The sequence below is a fragment of the Ranitomeya imitator genome, chromosome 2 (assembly GCF_032444005.1).
Source record: "Ranitomeya imitator isolate aRanImi1 chromosome 2, aRanImi1.pri, whole genome shotgun sequence".
NCBI classification, from domain to species: domain Eukaryota; kingdom Metazoa; phylum Chordata; class Amphibia; order Anura; family Dendrobatidae; genus Ranitomeya; species Ranitomeya imitator.
The window spans coordinates 766,614,902-766,641,253 of NC_091283.1; the positions used below are offsets into that span (position 1 = coordinate 766,614,902).

At 39.2% G+C, this 26,352-nt stretch overlaps 1 protein-coding gene across 1 annotated transcript in view; it reads left to right on the forward strand.

Annotated features, from left to right (window-relative positions):
- Positions 1-210: 210 nt before the first annotated feature.
- Positions 211-26,352, forward strand: part of LOC138665710 (ATP-dependent translocase ABCB1-like) — a 46,256-nt gene continuing 20,114 nt past the window's right edge. The window contains exons 1-14 of the mRNA XM_069753448.1: positions 211-251; positions 7,452-7,523; positions 10,975-11,062; positions 18,030-18,084; positions 18,324-18,468; positions 19,523-19,601; positions 20,213-20,404; positions 21,715-21,886; positions 22,603-22,727; positions 23,609-23,786; positions 24,444-24,557; positions 25,479-25,589; positions 26,030-26,155; positions 26,249-26,352. The exon at positions 26,249-26,352 is cut by the window's right edge and continues 100 nt beyond it. Coding sequence (XP_069609549.1) covers positions 7,478-7,523; positions 10,975-11,062; positions 18,030-18,084; positions 18,324-18,468; positions 19,523-19,601; positions 20,213-20,404; positions 21,715-21,886; positions 22,603-22,727; positions 23,609-23,786; positions 24,444-24,557; positions 25,479-25,589; positions 26,030-26,155; positions 26,249-26,352 — 1,535 coding nt within the window. The 5' untranslated portion in view covers positions 211-251; positions 7,452-7,477. The remainder of the gene's footprint in view (positions 252-7,451; positions 7,524-10,974; positions 11,063-18,029; positions 18,085-18,323; positions 18,469-19,522; positions 19,602-20,212; positions 20,405-21,714; positions 21,887-22,602; positions 22,728-23,608; positions 23,787-24,443; positions 24,558-25,478; positions 25,590-26,029; positions 26,156-26,248) is intronic.

A 26,352-nucleotide genomic window follows, 5' to 3' on the forward strand; every position in this document is an offset into this window, starting at 1 on the left:
TCTTCTCACTGCAGTGACATAGCAATTCTGAAGAATGTAAACTGCAATGATCCCTCGCTGTTAATGGTGACTTCAAACCAGTCTGGTAAGGAAGAGGTGAGGCTTCGGATGCAAGGTGATGGCTTTTCACCTGCTTGAATTGTTTCTCAGAAAACAGGTCAGACAGGTATACTCTGCTGTATATAAGGAGGGATTGCATTATTTGGAGACAGTTTCCAACATCCAGATAACAAGCTGTTCCTTCTCATCTGGTAAGAGGCATCTGACATACAGTAGCCATTACATATGAATTTCTCCCATATCGTTCCATTCCCTTTACTATCCAATCATTGCCTTTTACAGGAAAAAAAAAAGCGGAGTGTGAGCGGAACTTTATAGTATAGGATTTTCTTACTAGTCGTTAATTGTAAGCATGTGCTAAGCTGAGCAGACAGGAGGTAAAACTAATTGAATGGATTGTAATATGCCAATGTATATTCCACTATTATTATTACATCTCTTATTAAATGCTGGGTAGTGTACATCGTGGTTAATGGAGATTAATTGTTCCACGACTGTTAAACTTTTCCTAGTGTTTAGTTTGTAAAGTTAATAGATGAAAAAGCAATGTTTGTTGGGTGCACTATGGTGCCGTATGTAGCTTTGTGCAGATGTAGTGGCTTCAGAATCCTCGCTATAACAGCAACGTCGCTTCTGATTTGCGACCAACATTACAATAAGTTTGGATTTTATATTATTTTTTTTTTAACAACCACTATGTTGTGGGTCGCTATGAGATCACGTCAACAAATCAGTACGTACGGTGTGGCAATGTGTCATTGTGATCTATTTCTTAGGCGACGGTCAGACGGTCGAAGGGTCTCTCATCCAAGAGAATCTAGACAATTATACAAATGACACTCTGGTCCAAGTTTCAGCATAGTGTGATTAGATTGTCTCGGATGAGAGAATTGGAGCACAGTGTGAGAAGATGGAGAACAAAAAAGGTCTCCATCTTCTCCATTCTGTGAGTCTGCAGAAATCGGACGTTATTCAAGTGCAGTCTGATGTTTTCCCATGCACTTATTGACTTGAATGGGTGAGCGGTATCTGATTTCAAAGTGACATTGTAGTATGCTGCACTTTTTACATTTTTTTTTTAATGACAGATTCAGTCCTATCAAAAAATATGCATCACCACTGCCCCGTAGAATAACATCGGCCCGAACACCATCAGATAAAATCGGATAGCACTCGTATGAGCGACCCCTTATAATGTGACTAGCTGTTACGTCACTCTAGAAGAAAGGAAAATTAGGTGGAAAGTAAATATATTAATGGTATATATCATGTATGCCAAGTCACTGGTGTGTGTATTGTACAAGTGTCTATAAATGAAGGCTGGTAGAAATGTATCCAGTCATTAACTAATCTCACGCACAAGAATTTCACATTGTATGTGGAAATGAGGATGTGAGTCACACCATATAGTACGGAGAACATCTGTGCCGCTATATCGTGAGAGGAGAGTCACCTTATCAGATTAGTCACAGTGCAATCAAGAGTTCATAGTCTCCGTACAAAGTTAGGGAAGATGGAAAAAGATGGGGCAAAAAGTAAAAGATGGCTAGTGAGAGGTGAGGAGTAGGACTTACCGAGTTGATTAGGAAGAAAGAGTGAGGCAATCTTTTTTTTTTTTACTTCTTGGGGGGGGGCAGAAAATCTGGGAGAGAAGGTGGGTAATTGTATGTTACAGTTGTTTGTATTGAAAATGGAATTTTTTAAGAGTTCATTCAGACATAATTGATATTTTGTATGCATAAAACTGTACGTTTAAAAAAAAAAAAAAAAAATCTGCGTCAGTTTTTACCATCAGAGTTTGGACAGTTTCATACATTTTCAGAGGTTTCTCCTATCAAGCAGTTCATGAAAAACAGTGTAGGTATCAGAGAGCCGTCAGACTAATCCCCTCCCGACCCATAGACTTGCATCGTCATGTTTTACAGCTAGGTCCATAGACTATCATAGGCATGAGTGCCATTTGTGAAAAATATCACAAGAAAAATTGAGCCCCCTCAGTGAATTCACGAACATGTAGATGTCTAAATGATCGGATTAATCAGAAGGACTATTCAGAGGTGAACTGATTGGTTTTCAATGAGTCTATAGGGATCGTTCATACAGTTTAAATGCAATTTTTTAGAAGAGCATTTATTTGTGAAGGATTTTGTGACCCAATTTTTTTTAGTCTTCTGTACTTAAGATCTTTAGATATGTGATGGTGTATTTATCCATTGCATTGTGATCTGTGTTAGTAGTGTGCCTTCAGAGTAGGTTTACTGAATTTGCTACATTACATGCTTCTTTGGGAAGGTGTAACTCGGGCACCTAGCCCCTCATGTTGTATTATATCGCGGTTGTGCCACCTGTTCTTATTTTTGATAAGTTGCATAACTAATATATAATTACATTATATTAACAAGAAGCGACGTGAAGTACATTATCATGCGGAAAAAAAAAGCAGCGGAGGATAATTGCACCCCATGTTAATGGTTTGTTTAAAAGTACAACGTGTCTGGTTGACATGAGACTATAATTAGTAAAAATCCCTTATTTATGATCTGCAAAGGTTTATGGAGTAACTAGTACCTGTTGTGTAATGAAGGATGTTATGGACGGCTCTACGCGGATATCGGTACAAAGCAGGAGGGTGGAGTTGTACACCACTCACATGCTATGGTTTAATGGCAAAGTGTCTGTGGGGGAAGGGCAGAGAAAATGCACAAGTATGGTACTTTTTGCCAAGAAGAAAAAAAAATAGCCAAAAAGCAAACTTTACTAAAAAAAAAAAAAAACACACCCGTGCCCAGAAATTGCTTTGCGCAGGCGTGTACTACGGAGGACAGAGAATGAACTTCAATCCAATATTGCGGCCAGCATGCAGCCAGCGGGTAAGGAAAGGGTGAATAAAACACCCAAGAACTCCGCCCATATGACCGAAAACTGGTTCCGCCAAATTCAGGTGACAGGTTCCCTTTAGGTTAATTGGCAGATAGACTATGGTGTATATATATATATATATATATATATATATATATATATATATATATATATATATTAAAAAAGAAAAAGGATATTAATCTGTCCTATCTAGAACGCTTGGACGCTTTTCATCCATCTACAATCAACGTGCCTCCCGTGTGTCATTTACATCCGTGTCTCATCTGTTTTTATACATCAACATTTTAAAACGTACATGATCAATTAGTTTCCTAGGTTAATAGTGGCAACATATAAATAAAAATCGGATGCAATACAGATGCTCCATATGGACTGTAATTTTTTTTTTTTTTAAATCTTCACATGCACCACTTTGGTAAAGGAAGAAAAAAAAACCAAACAAGCAAAAAAGGCCCAACTGAATAACATTGGTGCTGTCCATGTAATGTCAGGGTTTTTTTTCGCGCACCGCACAGTTTTATCCACTTAGCCTTATACAGGTAGAAAATATGAGCGGACTGGCTAACGTTTTTATTGAAAGTGTGTAAACCAGTGACCCCATTGCCCGACCCCTAACTCTACTGACTTACCTAACCAGGATTCTAATGAATTGGGAAAGTGCTGGGATCCAGCTTAGGTTTTTGTGCACAAGAGGGTTGTGGCTGCCCTCTGGACTGTGTACCGTTATCCCATCCTTCTCAGAGAGGTTTTAATTAGAGCTAAGCTGGATCCTGACTGGAATGGATAGATGGGTGGATAAAGATGCACGGCCAGGGGCGGCACTCCTCCTAATGCACAGAAGGTTAAGCTGGATCCTATCTGGTTCTAGGCCATTTAAGACCTGGTTATGCACAACGAAAGGTGAGTCAACAGTCATGACTTATCCAGTCCAATGAGGCCTCTTCTGATAACAAATATTAGGGCACGTTCAGTATTTTACCTCAGTATTTATAAGCCAAAACCAAGAGTGGAGCAGTCAGAGGAAAAGTATAATAGAAACATATGCACCACTTCTGTATTTATCACCCACTCCTGGTTTTGGCTTACAAATACTGAACTGTGAACGTGCCCCCAAAGTATCTCCCGTATTGACACCTTTACATAGTGTTTGCATGGACGGATGGCTGGTTTATGTTACGTTGTATTGACTACTGTGGTTTTCTGTATCAGGAATGCTTTTCTCTACATATATTAAGTTTTGTTATTATTTTTTTTAACTAAAATAACAATGTGAAGAGATCCAAAAGACAAAAGGGCAATACATGCACCAAATTTTCATTCTCATTATTTGAGTTTAGGATAATCAGTACGATGGAGGGTGAGCGAAAACAGTCCATGTGTTTTCATTACTGAAGCTAACAATTAGATTGTGTCTGTTGTTACATGGAGTATACCCTACTCTGATAATAGGTGGCGGATGCCGAGTTTTATGTCTGACCTGGCTGAGACAATAATGCATTTACTGTTGTAGCATGTCAAGCTCACTACTAGGTGTTGAGAATTTAGGGCAATCTAATTTACATTCATTGTTGACACACCGGAGTCAAGGGCAGAACATTGAGTTCTCATATAATAAATAATCATAGATCCCAAAACTCCTCAGGATGTGCAATTCCCGCTTCTCTTGGTGACTCATGCTTGATGCTGTTAGGAGTTGATTTAAGTTATTTCACACATCAGCAATTTGCATCACTATTTGTAAGCCAAAAATTGAAGTTGGTCTAAAATACAGATGAGATACATATTTTTATTGTATTTTTTTTTCCATTTTTCTCTGTTTCTGTTCTAGCTCAGGTTCTGGCATAAAAATACTAATGCAAATTTCTGATGTGAAAATATCCTTATGTAAGATTATAAAGTGTCATTTAGATGCCTGTGTTTGGACCCTGATGTAAGGGCTAGCTGCAGGTTTAAAGACCTGAACTTTACAGGATCATCTATACTACCCATGAGGCTGTCAACTTTGGATTAGGAGAACCTCAATCAGTCTTTTCTTGATCCTCATGTATACCCATGAGGCTGTCAACTTTGGATTAGGAGAACCTCAATCAGTCTTTTCTTGGTCCTCGTATATACCCATGAGGCTGTCGACTTTGGATTAGGAGAACCTCAATCAGTCTTTTCTTGATCCTCATGTATACCCATGAGGCTGTCAACTTTGGATTAGGAGAACCTCAATCAGTCTTTTCTTGGTCCTCATGTATACCCATGAGGCTGTCAACTTTGGATTAGGAGAACCTCAATCAGTCTTTTCTTGGTCCTCATGTATACCCATGGGGCTGTCAACTTTGGATTAGGAGAACCTCAATCAGTCTTTTCTTGGTCCTCGTATATACCCATGAGGCTGTCGACTTTGGATTAGGAGAACCTCAATCAGTCTTTTCTTGATCCTCATGTATACCCATGAGGCTGTCAACTTTGGATTAGGAGAACCTCAATCAGTCTTTTCTTGGTCCTCGTATATACCCATGAGGCTGTCAACTTTGGATTAGGAGAACCTCAATCAGTCTTTTCTTGGTCCTCATGTATACCCATGAAGCTGTCAACTTTGGATTAGGAGAAATTCAACCAGTCTTTTCTTGGTCCTTTAAAACATGGATGTCTGAATTTGGCAGCCAAAACCTAGATGGATGCTAGGCATCCATCCACTTTTAGAAACCATTGTCTAAAAATATATAAAATCACGGTCTGCAGCACTTTTGAGACAATTGAATAAATGGTATGCAGATACTGACTAAATGGAGACCAAAAGAACACCCCTTTGTCTTGAGTCTGGAAAATTGTGGGCCTATTGTAAGCTTAAGCATACGCTGAGAAAGGTTCTTAATAAAAACTATTGGCTTAGTGCCACTGATGGACAGACAGGAGAGGGCCACTGTGCAAGAACAATATATGGGCCCTTAGCAGTCCAATAGCTCATGATAATGCACAAATCTACCTGCTTTGGTGGTGGAAATGGGCCCCCTCACCTCTGGGGCTCTTCTTTGGTCACACAGGTTGCACTAATGATACAGAGCTCAAAGCAGAAACCCATGTCCTCACTGCAAAATGATCACTGCTTTTGATGTGTTGACTAGATTAGCCAATATAATGGGTGTCCTTTTTTTAATAATTTTTCATTGAAATTTAGAGCCTTTTAATTCTGTAATTTACACAGGTAAATGGATACATAAAAATTCTGCATCGCAAATCAATTAAGTGTTTCATTGATCTAATCTGACCCTGTTTTTTGTGTTTTAAGTCATCAGATTTTAGCAAGAAGGTCACTCTTGATCTTTAGGGTAATTTGCTCTACCGTCATGTTATGCCAACAGCGTTTTACTGTTTACAATATTGCAAAATTCCCCTGAAGGAGGAGACTGCTTTGGCCTTGGGTATCTCATTGTTTTTGGAACTCATTGCTTAAGATCTCCATTAAAATATATGCAAACGGTTAACCATTCAGTCCACATATAATTAGTTTAATTAGCGTAGTGGAAAATGTCTGAAGCTGTTATGATGCTGTGACCCTAACCAATTCATCCAGGTTCTCTGATACGTAGCGCTGATTTTCTGTCTTGCCTGTGTTAACCCTAGTTCCTCTAGTTAATTGACACTACAGCTAATTTCATCTTCATCTTTTTTTTTTTTTTTTTTCTTTTTAATGAATTTCATTACGCTCTGCTTCTCGGATGTAGCTGTAATCGCAAAACCTTGGAAGTGAAATGTTTGGAGCAAGTCTGATTATTTCCAGATTTGTACCTTGTGCTCTCTCTTATTCTTTGTAAGCCTTTTTTAGGGCTTCGGATGCCAATCGGTATGGTTGCCTTTACGACCCTTGATGAATTATTAACACACGACCAAAATAAATGTGCAAGAATATTTTAAATGACTGTCCGGCTTTTTTTGATAGTCCTGCAACTAGATCCATGTAAGACTTCACTTCTGGAGAGAGACACAGTCCCTCTGGCTCTAAACCTACACTAATGTGTACGGATATCCCGTCATAGGGTACGGAAAAATAGTGTGCGTGGATTCTAATTAGGTAGAAGACAACAATTTGCTGACAAACACTTGGCGGCAGGTTACTAAAACTGGGAACAAAGAACATCATTAATTGAAACTCAACATGCCCAACCCTTCTTTTTCCCCATCATCATTTGTTGTGGAAATCTACCGATATGCCCAGCCTTAGGATATGTCGCCCAAGTACTATGAATACGTATGTCGAGTCAGATCTGATGCTTTTTATAAACTTCGGTCCTCCACAAGTTATTTAACGGCAATGTTACCTTCATCATGTTCCTAATTAGCAGATGGGACGACATGCCTGTGCTACGAAGGAATAAATAATGCATATTAAGGATGGGCCGCGCTTTTGACAGTATCTATTCGCTCATGGCAACCTGACCTGTGTTACAGCTTCTATACATAGGATGACTTTATTTTTTTGTTCTACCTTGTATTTACCAACAATATATTTTGTCCTACAGGAATAAAGTCCTTAAACTGAGTCACAATGAAAGAAGACATAAATATACCCAAAAAAGACAAGTACATCATGGGTAAGTTTTTAAAAGCCCCTGATAATCTGGATTCTTTTTTTTTTTAAAAAGAAGGCGATGGTTTTGTGTCACAACAAATGGCTACAGACTTAACAGAATTGTTAGCCGCCTTGAGAGCTGAACCACAAACTTTTGTCAAGTATGATATTATGTTGAGTCATTATTAAGAAAATTTGGGGCCATGCTGTTACCTATATATGAGGGAAAGGGAGATGTCACCTGTGAAAAACAATAGAGGCGTTGTATAGTCAAAATTAAACATTTAGCTGTTGATTACCGAGTAGTATTTTTAGAAATGGCAATCAAGGCAGGAAAACTATGTGCTGCTCATGATTCTAAAAAAAATAACTGTTCTGCCCGGAGAGAAAATAATAGCTACCCAGTCCCAAAATGAAGGGGAAAAGCTGATAAATATACGATAAATGTCTTATTAATAGGAATTGATGGTTAAGAATTGAGGTTTAGAGGAGTCAAAGTGATAAAAATCCTTTATGTAACTAATAAAAGCAGTTTGGTTATTCAGTGTATGTTCTACAGCCTAGAAAAGTCTTTCAGTAAGAGTACACTTCTTAAAATTAAAAAAATATTGCAATATGTAAATAAATAAAATAACAAATATTACAATATCTTTCCTTTGTCACTTACTGGGGTCTTTATAAAATCACTGTTTTCTCTGCTGTAGATCTATCAGTTCTGCACAGTGTACACACAAAACTGCCAATTGGTGGTGTATGTGGGGGAAGGGGGGTATACAGAGCTCACGAATATAATTTACTGGTCCTCCAGTGATAATCTCCTGCTGATTTAAAAAAAAAAATTTGATTTGATAAAAACTACAGCAAGCAGCGCAGTAAGTGACACAACAGTGGAAACAGTTGTTAACTATCTGCCTGTTCTACCCGGTGCTGGCTCAGTGCGGTCACGGACCGCCCCTGCCGGTGATTGTGCTGCTTCATGTTAAGAGTCACCTCTTTCTCTTCCGGGGTGCTGTGTCGATGTGATGTGAATGCGGGGGTCATGTTTATTGTCAATAGGCTTCCCGCAGGGAGGCAGCGGGGAACCGGCTGGCAGTCAGCATGACATTGGCAGTCATGTCCCAATAGGGCAGAGGTGGAGAGAAAAAGCTGCTCTGTCGATGTGACGTCAGCAGAAGTTGCAGGAATGGTTAAACTCCACTCTTAGCTGGCAGAGACCAGCAGCGGGAAGAGCAGGCAGGTAGTTAGCAGCTGCCTGCCTGATAGCTCTTACTTCCATAGTAAAACAATAAAATAGTCCTGGACAACCAATTTAAGTATAAAAAAAAAAATGTTGACCTTGTCTAAACCGGCCAGTAAATAAAGTAATAACACGTAGAATATTTGCTATCTGCAGCACATCTCCAATTAACAAGGGTGATTTACTGTTCATAACTAATTGTAGGCCAGACTGGTGTTGTTACACAAAACTGTAGTAATGTAGGATTTGTATGTCATTGATTAATACCTTGTTCCTGAATACAAATCAAAGTTGTGATTTAATATATAACCCCTAAGTGGTAACGTCTCTCCATGTGGAGAGTGACAAGCCTAGCCTTCTTATACATGCTTTTCTGGGAAGTTAAATATGCAAATTGTCTCTTCAGAGAAGAAGAGGACTAGAACTCGAGCTCCACCTACTGGAAGAAGTGAACCTAAAAATGATTAGCGACCCTTTAGCAAGCCTTGCAATATGACAGGATAAAAACCAAAGCAGAATCTCAATTTGCAGACACCATGAGATTTTGGTTTGGCTTTTATCCCAAGTCATGTGTCAAGGTTGGTTAAAGGGTCGATATTGACTTTTAGGAATGCTTCTTCCAACAGGTGGCACTCGAGTTCTAGTCCTCTTCATCTTACCGAAGAGTCAATTTAAATCTATAACCCCAAAATATATCCTACAGGTTTTTCTACTAACGATTCATACTTTTCACATCTTTTGTCTTTTTTTTTTACTTTTCTATATGTACACTCACAAAATTTATACCTTGAATAAATAAAGCCAGTCACGTGTCCCCCATCACCTTTGTTGGCATCCTGGTGGCATGATCTTATACGTCCTTTATAGAAGACACTGTCAGGGCTTGAGTATATCAATGTGAGATGTCAAGTTATTTTCAGTTGTCTTTCTGCTTATTAGTCTCCATTGCCATATCATGCCAATAAAGAGGAATGTATGGTATCTGAAAGGCTTATCCTCTAAGGGCCTGCTCACATGAGAGTATACATCGGGAAAGTGCTATCTGATGTTTTATCGAATAACACTTGGACCAATGTTATTCTATGGGGCATGGACGATCAGCGTTTTTTTTTCTCTCTTCAGATTCAGCTTGAGAAAGAAATCACAGCATGCTCTGAGTGGCTCCGGAAATCTGATTGCGCTCACCCAAAGAAGTATATGGGTGCGTGGAAAACATTGAACTGCACTCTGATGTCATCTGAGTGCAGTTTGATTTCCACAGAATCACACAATGGAGAAGATGGAGAGCTCTTGTTCTCCATCTTCTCACCTGTGCTAGGATTCTCTCATCCTAGAGAATTGGATCACACTAAGCGGACACTCTGATCAGAATGTGATTGGCGTGTCATTTGCATAATAGATCTCATTCTCTTCCTTGAAAGAATCAACGCTCATGTCACCCCAGCCTAAAACTGTGACTTCAACTGAGTTCTAAAATGTATAAATTTAATAAACCATATACTATATCTCAAACCGCAGCCTGGACATGTGCTCTGCTCTTACTATGTTCCACTGAATGCGCGGCAATGCATCATTTCTTATGTACCCACCACTAAAACATTTATAATATAATGGCAATACTATTTAGATGTCTAGGCCTCTTTCACACTTCAGTTATTTGGCGTCAGTCTAAAACCGCCATTTTCCTCAAATAACGGATCCGTCATTTTTTTTTACGGATCCGTTATTTTCCCATAGACTTGCATTAGTGACGGATTGTGACGGATGGTCGTCCGTTCCATCCGCCATGCGACGGATCCGTCGAAATTTGGCGGACGTTTTCTGAAAATAGACGGACATTGGAACGTTTTTTGTCAACGCCGAAATGGCGGATCGCGACGGATCCGTCGCGTCCGCCATTCCATAGAATGGCCGCCTATGGGCGACGGATCCGTCGCAACCGTTTTTTCGGCGGATCCGTCGCCCCAATCCGTTTTTTCAATTGCGCATGCTCCAAAAAGTAGATACTTCTCCCAGACAACCCCCAAGTAACGGATCCGTCAAAAAAAACGGATCCGTTAGAACCGTTTTCGCAACAATTGTGACGGATCCGTCAATCCGTCACTATGTCGGTAGCGACTGACGCCAAAAGACTGAAGTGTGAAAGAGGCCTAAACCCCTAACAGAGTATTATGATACACACTATAATTAGATATTACTTTCTGATTGTTACTTTTGTGACTTTGTCTCCGATCAGATGGCTTTCCCGATAGGAGTTATGACAACCCTGCCTTTCAAGAAGATGAAAAGCCAGAAAGTAATGGGATAATAAAGAAGAGAGACAAGTAAGTCACATCTCTTCTATATATATATATATATATATATATATATATATATATATATATATATATATATATATATATATATATATATATTTTATTATTATTATTATTATTATTATTATTATTATTATTATTTTTATTTTTTTTTTACATCCCCAGCATTGATTTAGATGGGATTACTCTATTCTGACAACAGTTCACAAAAGAGCATTTATATTGTAATGTTTGGTAAACTGTGCATTGTGGTTCCACTATTTCCAGAGACCTGCTCAATAAATCTTTGTGATGCTGGTATTAAAACAAAAAAAAGGTCTATATTTTATTACACCGTACTTCAAATGTCTACTTAGTGTCAGTGGGAGTCATTTACGAGGTGGCAAAACCCGTCATACATCCTTAATGTGCAAAAACGTCAAGTTGCTTGACGCCTCGCCTGCGGATGTCTGCCGCCGCAGCCCTGTGGTTTGTGATGCCTGCATTATTGCTGCTGGTCGGCATCGCTATGTGGACGCTGTATCACGGCCACATTTCTTTGCTTGGCATTAATAGTCCGGGATTATTACAACATTATGGTCAGGATTATAGAGTATAATGCAGATTATAGAATATATTGCCGAACAGATTCTCCATTAGGAGAACCTGAAAGATTAATTTTACGCTATGGCTTGGGTGTACTAGTGTCCATTTTGAAGATGACTTGGCACTCTCCCCTCCTCCCTGCTATTTCTATACCTGCAGATATTTATGTTTTTCATTAAATAACAGTTCTGGAGCTTTGCGACATTTCTTTGTTATGCCTACAAGAAATGTATCAATTAGTTGTCACTATTTGTTAAGCGGGTGACATTCTTCTATCAGAGACACGCCTCCTTGACCATGAACGGTAAAGCCCATTTGTCGCTTTACTGTTAAATATCGATATCCAAGCAGAATAACAGAAGGACAGACCGTTATATGTATTATTACTCAATGGGAAATTAATTTACAAAAATCGACATACGAGAGTGGTGACCTTTAGCAGTTGATATACTTTATATGGCTAATTCCATTTTTATATTTTAGCGCTGTAAGACATTTTTTTCACAGCTTAATCTTTTTTTAGGAAAAGTAAAAAAATAACACCTCAACTCACAGCTTACTAAATTCACCAGGATCATCCTTAAAGTTATGAATGATTATATGCCGATTATAGGAAATCCCCTTTGATTCCCATGACGAAGATTCTTTCCTGATCATTACTTAACAGCACATTTTTTTTTTTTTTTTTTACTGTTAATCGACTTTCATCATTGTATATTCTGGCATATCAATGGTGGGAATCTTACTGCTGGGACCATAAGGCCCCTTTTTTCATCTTGAGGACCACTGAGCTAATTAAGTGCTGTGGCTCCTTTACAGTATTTATGGAATAAGCCATATATGTCATCACAAAGGGCCTTAAAAAAAACAACCCTTCTAAAGACACCACCGCTCGACCGGCAAGGACGTAAACCATAGGCCTCCTTTATGTCTTAAGCTTCACTGATTGGTTGCTATGGGCAACAAATACCATTTTTATGAATGATGCCCAAAAAGCAAACCACAGAAGGAGGGACGGTCTGTTTTTCGTGTTCATGGCCGATCTCGTCTATTCTGAATTATAAGAGATGTTTATTGTGAATCCAAAGGTACGCTACAAAGGCCAACTAAATCCGAAAACCTATACTAGATGAATCTTAAAAACACTATGGGGGAATTGATCATGAGCAAAATGTTTGAAGTTGGTTTCTCCAGCGTGATAAAACTTGGCGATGCTCAAAGAGTCCGATTTATTAAAGGGGACATCGGGGACTTTATTAAAAAAGAACAAAAAAAGTGCCCAGACTGGCATTTTGTACTGTAGGTCAATCTTAATGATAGGCGGGCAGGAGTAAGATGAGAAGTGCACATCCTATCGCTGGTGTACACGTTGCCTGAAATCCTACTCAAGTCAGGGACTGGAGCAACATTTCTGGCAAAGGTCACTCTACAATTTATGATCAATTTATCTATTTTGGCAAAGCGAACAGAACTGGTGTGAAAACTCCAAAATTATCAAATTTTTTTTTAATGATTTTTGTAGGTGTTTTTACACCAATATTCTTCATAAATCTGGCCCACAGTGTTACACAGTTTGAGATTACTCTTTCATCTAGAAATCTTACTTCACTTTTTACGCCACGCCACCTTGACCCTGAAATGGGTTTCTGACTTTTTTTTTGTGTATGGAATTAAAAAAAAAAAAAAAAAAGTTTCACGTTTTAAATAAGGCTAAAACAGGGGAAATGCTGCTTTAGAAGAGCCCTAAATAAACGTGATGTAAAATGCATTAAAAATGGCGCACAACTTTTATAAATGTGCCTAAAAGGTAGAAATGACACAAAATGCTCCAACAACCAGGTGCAAAAGAAATGATATATTTCTTTACCAATGTTTTTTTCTATAGATAAAGAATAATTACATAGAAAAAAAAACACTTTGAAACCCCTCGCCTCAGGCCAACTGAGCAATCAGTACTATTCAAGGATTAATGTTAGCCCTGTGTTCCCATAGAATAGCAATTTTCTGTTCTTATGGGTGGATGTAAGAAGTGCTGTAGCAAAAGATTTATCATGGCATATTAGTTATCCAGTTATTGTTACTATATACTGGCATTGTTATTGTTTGTAATAATTGAGAATATTTGTCATTGTTTCACGCTTATACTTTTATTAAATCTCATGCAAAAAAATATATCTTTTTGTTTGCTTTTAATCTGCAAGAAATATTTAAACAAGCCATTTGACTTGAAGACATTTAATGTCAGAGATCGCCTGTATGTTGGAGAAGATGTATTGAATACATACCGATACCATAGAAATGGTGCTCATTAACGAAGTGATATTACTGGACTGTAGTAACCAGTGGCATAGCTTGAAGTTTAAAACTTCCCAACCGGGCGCCCACTAGCACTGGTCATTAATAGTATCGGCATTCTCAAAGGAGCCAAAGGGTTGCTTTGTGGCCTCCTATACACAAATGCCCTGGTGCAACTGCAATCCCTGCTGCACCTATTTTTTGTTAAACCCCTGGTATTCACCTACTATGGAGCAAAATTAAAGTGGCTAATTAAGGAAAAAAAAATTACCAAAAACAAAAAATAATCCAGCACTGCAGAAAGCCACTATTAGGCCGGTGTCCTACTTGCAACTGCAATGTGACAAACTCACGCTAGTCTCTCGCCTCAATACCCGGCACTGCCGCCGGCGGTTCAGACCGGAGCATTCAGAAATACATGCAGCCGCACTTTCCAGTCCCGAGTGCCGGCGTCAGTGCCGGGTATGGAGGTGAAAGAATCTTGCATTGCAGTTGCAAGTGGGATACCGGCCTTAAATTGTTAACTTTATAAAAACAAGTGGCGGACACGGTCGCATTTCAAGCTAGTCAGCTTTTCCTCATAGCTAAGAGTCTGAGTGGAGTAGGCTAAGTAAGAGCTGCCCAGCTTAAAAAGTGACTGTCCGTCACTTGCTTTTGTACGCGCTGATATAAAAGTCAAGAATTGAAATGTAGAAATGAAATGTGCATGATCATAGTTTATAATGGGTATGTGCTCCATTTCTGATTAAGGCTGGTAGAACATGTGCGTGAAACACGGACATTAGAATGAAACCTTACTAATATACTTTAATCATCGGAGCTCCTCTGATTTCCCGCTGTCAGCCTTGACCTGGCAGCTCCACTTGTGCATTTGAGTTAGAAATGGTTGAAAGAGACTGTCAAGTGGGTTGGAGCCTCTGAAATAAGCAGACAGCCCCCCTCATACACATCCTATGCTGACATGGGATGAACCCGATGTGGAAGCAGAACTGCTTTCATAATGACAGCATATTTGTCAATGTGTTTTAAAAGATGAAAATGTATACAACGTAAAAAGGATGTCCAGCTAGAGAAAACAAAAATCACACACCTTAAGTGGTATGCTCAAAAGCTCGAATAGATGTGTTTTCTCAGATATTGGATGATTTTGGGGAGGTTAACTCTTAACATCCCAGTCAGCTTTCTCCAGCCTATTGGTTTCTGTACCGCAGTTTGTTGCTCATTTCCCTGTCCTCCTCTGAAGAGATGCAGTTATAAGTCACCAGTCTGGCAGCTGCATGTAATACTGCAGAACTTTTGCCGGGCTTTATAGTTTTACAAAATGATTCACCAGATCTATCACTCAAGGAGGTATTAAGGAAAATAAGGAGAATGCATTACTCTTAATTGCTCAAGAGACAACTTAAGAATACCCTTTTAAGAGTAATGCTTCTAATAGTGGGATCTCTGAAGATCATAGAATGTTAGAGTTGGAAGGGACCTCAAGGGTCACCGTGTCCGACCCCCTGCTCAATGCAGCACAGGATTCACCCAACCATCTCAGACAGACGTCTGTCCAGCCTCTGTTTGAAGACTTCCATTGAAGGAGAATTCACCACCAGTCGTGGCAGCCTGTTCCACTCATTGATCACCTTCACTGTCAAAAAGGTTTTTTTCTAATATCTAATCTGTATCTTCTCCCTTTCAGTTTCATTGTATTGCTTCTCGTGATTCCATGTGCAAATGAGAATAAGGATAATCCCTTTACACTGTGGCATCCCTTCAGATATTTGTAGATGGCTATTAAGTCTCCTCTTATCCTTCTTTTTTACAAGCTAAACATTCCCAGATCTTTTTAAGGCTAGGGTCACATTGCGTTAGTGCAATCCGTTTAGCGCTAGCGGATTGCGCTAACGCAATGTTTTCTATGGGGCTGCGGTCGGGGTCGCGGTAACGTCCCCGCTCTCGCAGATCCCCGATCTGCGAGAGCGGGGAACGGACCGCGGGCGCGCCTCGGACGCTGCAAGCAGCGTCCGCGGCGCGCCAGAAATCACCGGCGCGTCGCTAGCGCGTGCCGAACATGGCACGCGCTAGTGAAGCGCGTTTCCATTGCCTTCAATGGGCGCGTTAACGGACGCGTTGCACGGCGTTAATTTCGCCGTGCAACGCTGTCCGTTAAACGCGGTCCCATAACGCAATGGGAACCCAGCCTAACCGTTCCTTGTAGGACATACTTTGCAGTCTGCTCACCATCCTGGTAGCTCTTCTCTTGAATTGCTCCAGTGTTTCAATGTCTTTTTTGGAAAATGCAGTGCCCAGAACTGGACACAGTATTCCAGATGTGGCCTGACCAATAATCAATTTATAATGAAGACACATTACAATGAAGAATTTAAAACCCACCATGCTATGACAGCTATTTGTTCCCTGCGATATATTATGCATTTTGAGACTGTCGTCTAAGGATAACTTTAGATCTACAACCATAATAGAAATCACCAATTTAAACAAACACTCCACAACATACATAATTAATTGTGAAGATTCCTCCTGCCAAGTCTTCTTTTTTTTTAATTTTTATAAATCCTGCTGCCTCTTAATAGGGCCACCTCTGTACACACTGTATATTAAGATACCGTAATCATCGCAAACCGTATTGTGTGATGCTGAGTTTCTGCACATTAGTCTTTAGCTACTGCTGCCTTTTTTTTTTCTTTTTTCTTTTTTCAAAGTTAATTGCTAAAGCAGCAAATGTAATTGTACCTACTGGCTGGGGTTCAGCCACGCTTAATGCTCTACTTGGTAGAAAAGCACATATAAAGGCATTATACACCGGCAATAAAGTATATGAGGGTAATGTGCAATTACGTTTTTAACAGCATTTCCATTTTGTTCTTTGGGTCTAAGCTTTATAATCCAGTGTAAAATTATGTTTGTGCTTCAGAAAACCGCTGACTTTTCTAGGCAGAAATTAACCAGCAAACTGCAGTTCTATTCTCGATGTAATATATACTGTAAATGATATGCGACCTCACACATCTACAAAGGACCACACAATGCTGGGACGCGTATGTTTTCTCATGTGTTTATCTAGAATGTGCCCATTAGTAAATCCTATATAAATCAGGAACGCAATCAAGTCAGGAAAGGCAATTGTGTATATTACAAACATGCCATGAACTTATTTTCTATATCTATGTAACGCCGCTATAATTACCCTCTTTCTCCAACCATTATGTCTGCGCTGGAGGAGAAAAATTGAGCGTAAGTTTTTTCTGAGGTCTTTAGCGGAAGCCCAGGATGGAGGGGTAGTCAAAAGTCAATATAAATTTGACTGTAGTAAATATCAAGAAACCCTTAACAAGCGGGTTATATATTTGTTTAAGAGACTGTTGGGCAGCTATCTGAAGGGGCACAAAGTTCAGGGCCGGACTGGCCATCTGGCAATTCTGGCAAATGCCAGAAGGGCCTGTCTGATCATGGGCTGCCTTGTCTGCTACGTTGTTAGCAGAATCAGTGTTCTCAAGCCACCCATACTGTTAAGAGTTGTGATGGAGCACAAAGTCGCTGACTCGTCACTTTCCCCAGCAGGCCACGGGTATCATTAGACATATTGGTCTTGTAGTAAATCTTGCTTTCCTCCATCCAGGGTAATATTAGTAATATATCCCATCTGGTTCATGGGGACGAGGACAGCATGGGCCTGTGTGGTTTCAAATGCCAGGGCTGAATTTCATCCCCAGTCCGTACTAGGGCACAATCATGCAGGAAATAAAGTAAAGAGGGGCACTATATTATTGTAGTGAGATCCGGAAAAATTAGGGACTCCATATTTGTTTTGGATTTCATATTCAATATTATAGTATTTGATCCCAAAAGACGATAGAGATATATATATTGCGTAGGTGCTAGCGAATTCATTCATATCACGTGAAATCTGAGTAGTGGGGGCTCGGAGGTATTCAGAAAAGACACATCGTGAGTCTTCTTCTCATGTCTGTGTGTACAATACACTAATATTTAACGGAAAAAGTAAATTTGTCCATGAGAAAATTCTAAAATAAATCAAACCTATAAATTAAGTCACTTTATTAACACTGTCATGTTTCCTTACTAGAAAGAAAAAGGGTAAAACCAAGGATCCTAAAGCGATGGTGGGCTTTTTTGAGCTGGTAAGTATAAACTGTAGCTATACTGTACAGCAATTACACTTTTTTTTTCTTGCGTGTGCAAAAAAGTTTTCTAATCAGTGTCTATTCTAGCGATTCGTGAGTCATCTGACTCTATGGATCTGTTGTATGCAGAAAAAATGGTTGTGTGTGTTTTGTAACCAGTCAGTGGAAAAAAGAAACAAGTTTGCAGCTCACAGATATCATTCTTATAATCTCCAACTTTCTTATTTTTCTTCCAGTTTCGCTATGCAGATATTTGGGATAAATTACTGATGGTTGTTGGCCTAGTATGTTCTCTTGCTGCTGGAACTGGACTCCCAATCATGATCATAGTCTTTGGAGAGATGACTGATACTTTTGTCCAGAGCGGGGTTGGGCTAAATGGTAAGCATTTTGGTTCTATTGTATTGTGCACTTTTACTTTCGTACCTTTAGATAAAACAATGCAGCTTAAAGGTACCGTTACACTTAACGATTTACCAACGATCACGACCAGCGATACGACCTGGCCGTGATCGTTGGTAAGTCGTTGTGTGGTCGCTGGAGAGCTGTCACACAGACAGCTCTCCAGGGACCAACGATGCCGAAGTCCCCGGGTAACCAGGGTAAACATCGGGTTACTAAGTGCAGGGCCGCGCTTAGTAACCCGATGTTTACCCTGGTTACCATTGTAAATGTAAAAAAAACAAACAGTACATTCTTACATTCCGGTGTCTGTCACGTCCCCGGCGTCGGCTTCCCGCACTCACTGTGTCAGCGCCGGCCGGCCGTCAAGCAGAGCACAGCGGTGACGTAACCGCTGTGCTTTATGGCCGGCGCTCAGTCAGTGCGGGAAGCTGAAGGCGGGGGACGTGACAGACACCGGTATGTGAGTATGTACTGTTTTTTTTTTACTTTTACAATGATAACCAGGGTAAATATCGGGTTAGTAAGCACGGCCCTGCGCTTAGTAACCCAACCTTTACCCTGGTTACCAGTGAACACATCGCTGGATCGGCGTCACACACGCCGATTCAGCGATGACAAAAAAGGTCCTGATCATTCCCAGCGACCAACGATCTCCCAGCAGGGGCCTGATTGTTGGTCGCTGTCACACAGAACGATTTCGTTAATGATATCGTTGCTACGTCACAAAAAGCAAGGATATCGTTAAAGAAATCGTTATGTGTGACGGTACCTTTAGTCGGCAAACAGTTGTGTAGACTTTCTTTTGTCTTCCCATCCTCTTCCTTGACCTTATATGTTTACTTGGATTTGTACTCAAGGGAAGACATTTCTTTACAGTAGACTGAGAGAAATGTACATAATAGTTGAGGAATTAATTATGTTTGGCTCATAAATATGTATATACTACATACTGACATTAATGAATGTTATTAGTAGTTTTATCATTTTCATGTTCACGACTATGCAAACCGTTTTTCTTTTCTTTTTAAAGTTACGCAGCTAAACATTACACCAGGAGAATGTAATCAGAAGTTTATTGGAAAGGTTGACATAGAAGCTGAAATGACAAGGTAAGGAGAAGTGACTTCTCTTTTAATGGAACCTCTCATAGTTTTTAATGCCGATCTTTCACTAGCTATCACAATACAAACTGCATATGTTAAACAAACACATCCTAGATTTAATGAGGGTGATGTAAGTTCATTGAAAATCTCTGGCAAAAAGGCTATGTAATTCTCGTATTTAAATTAGCCTAGCTAAAGAGTGAGGCCTCACGAGCCAGTGTATTCCATCTCTGCCTGACTGACCTCTTCAGCTTGTACTGAGCAGTGTGAGATCTCGGGAGGAGGAGGTACACTGAGGAGCTGTCAATCAGAATATCACTTATGCATAATTTTTACATAAATTGAGTACGTTACTACACATAATGTAGCGGAAAGTGAATATTCTTCTCTAGCCAACAACTTCTTTCTTTTCCGATGTACTTTCGGATGATGGAATCTGTTTTATATTTTCTCTAATATCCAATAATCCTGTTGGTTCTTTACCTGTTCGGGGAAAAAATGTTTTTTCCATAGATCATAAAGATTTTTTTTTATTGTATATTCAAGGATAATAAGATGTGAAGAGAGAACCATGACTGAATTATAATGTACCATTGTGTTTCTTCCTTCTTCCGCAGATATTCTTACTATTATGTCGGGATTGGTTGTGCCGTCTTTGTATTAAGTTTTTTTGAAGTCTGGACCTTTTTGTTATCGGCTGCAAGGCAGACTCATAGGATCCGGCAAAGGTTTTTCAAAGCTGTGCTCCATCAGGATATGTCTTGGTTTGACTCAAACCAAATTGGGACATTGAACACCAGACTGACAGAGTAAGAAAATCCATTGATGGTCAAAGCAAATGCATCATAGATGGTGTCACATAATTCTGCTGCGTAGTGATTAGGACGCCAACAGATTCTTTGGCTCTTCCATTAAATGTTTAGAAGATTTTTTTTTATTTTTTTTTTTTAAGTTTTAAAAGGAATGTGTCACAAGGTTTTTGCTACCCCATGTGAGAGCTGCATCACTCCAGTGATGTGTCACTTACTGGACTTCTTGCTGAAGTTTGTAAAATTGTTTCATTTCGTTTAGCATTGTAAAAGGTTTAAAAATGTAGCGGTCATTTGTTTTATTTTAATTTTTTTTTTTTAAGGAAATTTACAAAACTTCTTTTTATAGGAACCTGTTCAGTTTTGAAGTGACTTTGGGGTTCCTATATATTGGAAACACCCAAAAAGCGATACCATTTTAAAAATGGCACCCCTCAACATATTCAAAATTGCTTTCAGGTAGTTCATTTACCCATCAGGTGCTTTTCAGGAATTAATGCAAAGTGACATGATTGGAATGAGAACATTTATTTTTACCACCTAAATTTTGATAACTTCGGTACAGGCTGCTACAGTCGGCAGACTCTAAGGCCATTATTTGGCCGTGCTATGGCAAACATCAGGACTACACGATCAAAATCTCTGGGTGCGAATGGGGTTTAAGAGGACCCCCCCACACACATTCTATTAATCATTTAGATGCTGTAGTCATGATTGACAGCAGCATATAAGGGGTTAAACCGTGATGGTCGGGGCCAAAATATATAGTTATAGCTATAGTGTACAGCTGACAGCTGCAGGACTGTCACCCTTCAGGAGACGTTATTCTTTTATTTCTCAGGTCAGTAAAAAGAGGTATTGGTGGTCATTAAGGTGTTAAAAACTGCTTTATCTACCGCCAATCTAACAGTTCTCTGAATTCTGAGCCCTGTATAACCTGTCCACACCACTGATTGGCAGCTTTCTGTGTACACTTTGCATAGGCAGAAAGTTGCCAATCGGCGGTGGTGGAGTGATTGGACTAGTTATATTCTCCTGCTGATAAAACAGGGATTTTATAAAAACTTCAATAAGCAGCACAGTAAGAGATAAATCATTGGAATCAGGGTATCTGCCCTTACATAATGATGCTCTCAAATTGGGCAGCAAAAACCTGGAGACAGATTCCCTTTAATGAAAATGCTCTGGCGCACCTACAATCAAGGAGGCTCCAAGGCACACAATACGTTTCAGCCTTTTTCTACAAATAGTCATAATTGCACATTTATGCACAAATAACACCTTTAATACACTTTTTTTTTCCCCTCTAGGGATATTAATACGATTCACGAAGGATATGGGGACAAAGTTTCTATATTTGCCCAGTACTTTTCTACCTTTATAGCTGGCATAATCATCGGATTTGTGAATGGCTGGAAACTAACCTTAGTTATCCTGTCTGTGAGTCCACTTCTTGGTGTTTCTGCTGCAGTCTGGTCTAAAGTAAGTTGAGTAAATGATTTATTAGGCTTTACTTATATAGCGCTATCATATTCCGCAGCGCTTTCCATACAACGATCATCACTGTCCCCATTGGGGCTCACAAAAATAGTATTGTCTTGAACCTAGGTCACGCAGACAGAAGGTATTATCACAATGGCATGTGCGGTGATAGATTTTATGCATTTTGCTAGACATGTCAGCCTCTTCATTTCCTTACACACTTTTCTGGCTTTTAAGACAAACATTTTATGACAACATGGTGGTGCTTTAAGCTAAACCCTTTTTTAAAGACTGCTTAGTGAGGCACAAAAAAACCCTGAATACGTATGCTAGGGATTCTTGGGTACAAATTGAGCCACAATTCATGAGCATTTCCTTTATATAATATCTTGCATTCTTCACTGTTTATCTGGTTTCTCTTAAATGCAATGTATAATGAAACATGATGCATCAGTTTTTGATCAGTTCATTCATTGCTATATTTTTATTTTATATATATATATATATATATATATATATATATATATTTTGGTAGGCTGAAATGAGGTTTGTTGTCAACAGGTGACACTGCGGGAAGCCTTAAGCCTTTTAAATTTATCACAAGATGATAATTCTCATTTATGTTGACCTGCAATGTCCAGTCTTCTCATTTTTCCTGTGTATTAGAATTATAATGACTACACCAAATAGTTCCATTTTCTGTGTTCTCTTTCCAGCTACTCGCTTCTTTCACCACAAAAGAATTATCTGCTTATGCTAAAGCGGGAGCCGTAGCAGAGGAAATCATTACAGCAATACGGACAGTTGTTGCATTTAATGGCCAAGAAAAGGCCCTTAAACAGTAAGTGAATTTATAGAAGTAGCTATAAACTCATTGGAACTAGTGCAGAAAGTTAGTTGGGGGAACGGGAAGTAATTTGGCCTTATATGCATATAATACCAAAGCCAGTCCCAGGACCGCCACTTCTGGCTTCTGACACAGGAGGGAACTCCCTCCTGGTTCCTGTGTTGGTGACTTGTATGATGGATGGCCATCTGGCTCATTTTAGTAGCTAAAGCTGCTCCTTCTATGTCATGGATGAGGTAGATATGCATAAGCTTGGCTGCTAAAATGAACCAGCCAGCTAGACTCATTCATACCACATAGTATTGACACACAGAAAAGGCTTTGTTGATACAAAGCCAGGACTGTTGCTAAATTTTGGGTAGGGGCAGCTTAATTAAAATATTTTAGTGAGCATCTTCATTTTTTCTCCACCCTTCCTCTTTCCTCCGCCCTTCCTCTTTCCTCCGCCCTTCCTCTTTCCTCCGCCCTTCCTCTTTCCTCCGCCCTTCCTCTTTCCTCCGCCCTTCCTCTTTCCTCCGCCCTTCCTCTTTCCTCCGCCCTTCCTCTTTTCTCCGCCCTTCCTCTTTCCTCCGCCCTTCCTCTTTTCTCCGCCCTTCCTCTTTTCTCCGCCCTTCCTCTTTTCTCCAACCTTTGTCTTTCCTCCACCCTTTCTCTTTCCTCCACCCTTCTTTACCTGAATGATCTTCTTTTCTAGCTGGACAACTCCTTTAATAATGCCAGCTGCTATAGATCTATAATTTTGAATAATAGCAACTTAATGTATGAGTACAACACAAGGACTTGTATTGTCAATGGTTATTTGTGATCGAAGGATGTGTTCATTAAGTAATATATTAATATGTATTTGAGATTAATGCTTCCCTTTTCTTTGGCAGGTATAATGTAAACCTATTAGATGCTAAAAAAGTTGGCATGAAAAAGACAATTACAACTAATGTGTCCATGGGACTCTCTCAGTTTCTCATCTTTGGAGCTTATGCTTTAGCTTTCTGGTACGGCACCAAACTCACAGTTGATGAACCTGACACATATTCCATTGGCAAAGTTTTAATTGTAAGTAATTTTTTTTTCCCTTTTCCATCATTTTAATGAATAGTGCTCAGCATTGCTGAAGAAATCTCCTAAAAATATATATAAAAGTACACTTATATAAAGATGTTGTGCGACATCCTAGTCTTTGCATGTTACTGTAGACCTTTCACTGTAAACATTCTCAGAAAGATTTTCTCAACTACATCAATCTGCATTTTTCAAGAATGGAAGGATTTTTTTGTTTGTTTACTGCTTATTGAACGGGTGGTCAGTAATCTAGGCAGTCTGTCAGAGGTGGCAGGTTTACTTGGTGAAGAGCGCACACTTAGAAACTCTTTCTATAGCACTTGTGTGAGTTGCCGGATCACTGGATCGCCCTAACTTTAATGCATCAGCGCTACTTCAATGCTGCAGAGGCGTTGGTGCCAGCATTTGGATAATGATGTAGTTCAAGAGTGCGCCAGCCCCTGGCATGCAGGAAGCTAGGAGCCAGAGGAGCAATGCGCTTCTGAAGAAAAGTCTTAAGTATCTGGTTCTTCTTTTAATTTCAATACCAATAGGGGTAAAAGAGCAGCCATGTGCTATGGATGCATTTTAATTTACTGATCCAGTGTTGCCACAATGTAGCATAAACTGGAATATCCCTGTCACTTAATGTTACTTTTTTCCTTTCTTCAGGTGTTTTTCTCGGTACTCATTGGAACATTTTCCCTTGGTCAAGCAGCTCCTAACCTGGAGAGCGTTTCGAATGCCCGTGGAGCTGCCTATGAAGTATACAGGGTCATCAATAAGGTAAGGTCAGAGACCATCACGCGACATATTGCCTGGGCAGTCAACAATTCACATAAAAAGATGGTTGCATAAAATTCTGGATAAAACGGTCTTCCATGAATGATAAAAACTGTGAAAGATTTAAAAAAAATGCTTGCAAATGGACTTTAACACAATCGCATATGTAAGGTGGCTTTGTCAGTTGATATTAAAACAGTAAATTATATCACCTAATCATTTACGGTACTTGGTGTATAATTACCCATCATCAAAAATAGTAATTTTAGATCTGTCAAGGATCATAAATGAGCAAATACAAAATCTATTTTTGAGGGACTCTGCTCAGTGCTCTATAAGAAATGTCTTAAATGCAAAGTCGACCTTCTAAATTGTGACTGTTGCAATGACTCGTCCCTGAAGGAAGGGAAATGTCAGAAAACCCAAAGGGAAGAAATCCAGTATAAGGCTAGAAGCTCATCTCAAGTAGCATTTATAGATATCTAAGCATCATATCTTGAAAGGCAAGATAAGTGGATGCTAAAATATACAAACATATGTTCACTTCCCTTCTGGTTACAAATTAGTTTATGTCCTTAAATAAACCGTTAGGCTTTTGAGGCAGCTCGGCTTCAGTAGACTTCACAATGAATATTAAAAAGTTGAACTTCTAAAATAACAGTGCAGTGAGATATATCTATCTCGAATACAAGATGGTTTGGAAAGTTCTACTTGACACATCAACTTTGCAGAAATGGCTGTTTTTCACTATGCCCATCAGGACTCTAATTTTTCAGCTTGGGTTTTCATATTTCGATTATGCCCATCAGGACTCTAATTTTCAGCTTGGGATTTCATATTTCGATTTGTAGGTTTACATTTCCTAACCTTAATATAATGCGTATATTGACTGGAAATTAATTGCAATTTGGTTTTGGTTTTCAGGAACGGCCAATTGACAGTAGCTCCCATGAAGGACACAAACCAGATAAACTTATAGGACATATTGAGTTCAAAAATATCCATTTCTGTTATCCTAGTAGACCTGATATACAAGTAAGTATACATCTAAACTGTTCCTGGAAAAAAGTCTACAAATAGATGTATGGATTCCTGCTGCTTCCATATATTCAGACAATTGAAGCAAGCTTAAAGTATAGGCTAAGAATATGTTAGTGTCTAATTATCCCTGTTATAAATATATCATTATATACAATATATGATGGACCTTGAATAATTTCACTGGCGCTTTTTGTGAACCATGGTGAGACTTTAGTCCAACCTTCAAGATTGTAGACTGACTTCTTCAGGTTCCGAATACACAAAGTCTTTGTAAAATAAGTACATTTTTATAAAAAAAAAAGGTGTACTGCATATACTATTAGATGAAAATTGTATAATGATATGTTGTACCAATAATTAAGTAAATGAGAAGATCTGAACATTATCAAATCCTAGATCTTTAAAAAAAAATAATGTAATTATTTTTCTTTCAGATTTTAAAGGGTCTCAATCTTAAAGTTGAAGCTGGAAAGACTATTGCCCTTGTGGGGTCCAGTGGTTGTGGAAAAAGTACCACAATTCAACTGCTGCAAAGATTTTATGATCCTCTTGCAGGGGAGGTACGTATGAAAAAAATCAAACTATTCTAATATTTCAACTGTTTGTTAACTTGAGTGCAATATACTAATCATTGTGACTGGGTATTGTTGTAGGTTACAGTTGATGGACATGATGTGCGGTCACTCAATGTCAAGTGGCTAAGAGAAAATATTGGAGTTGTCAGCCAAGAGCCAGTTTTGTTTGGAACAACAATCAG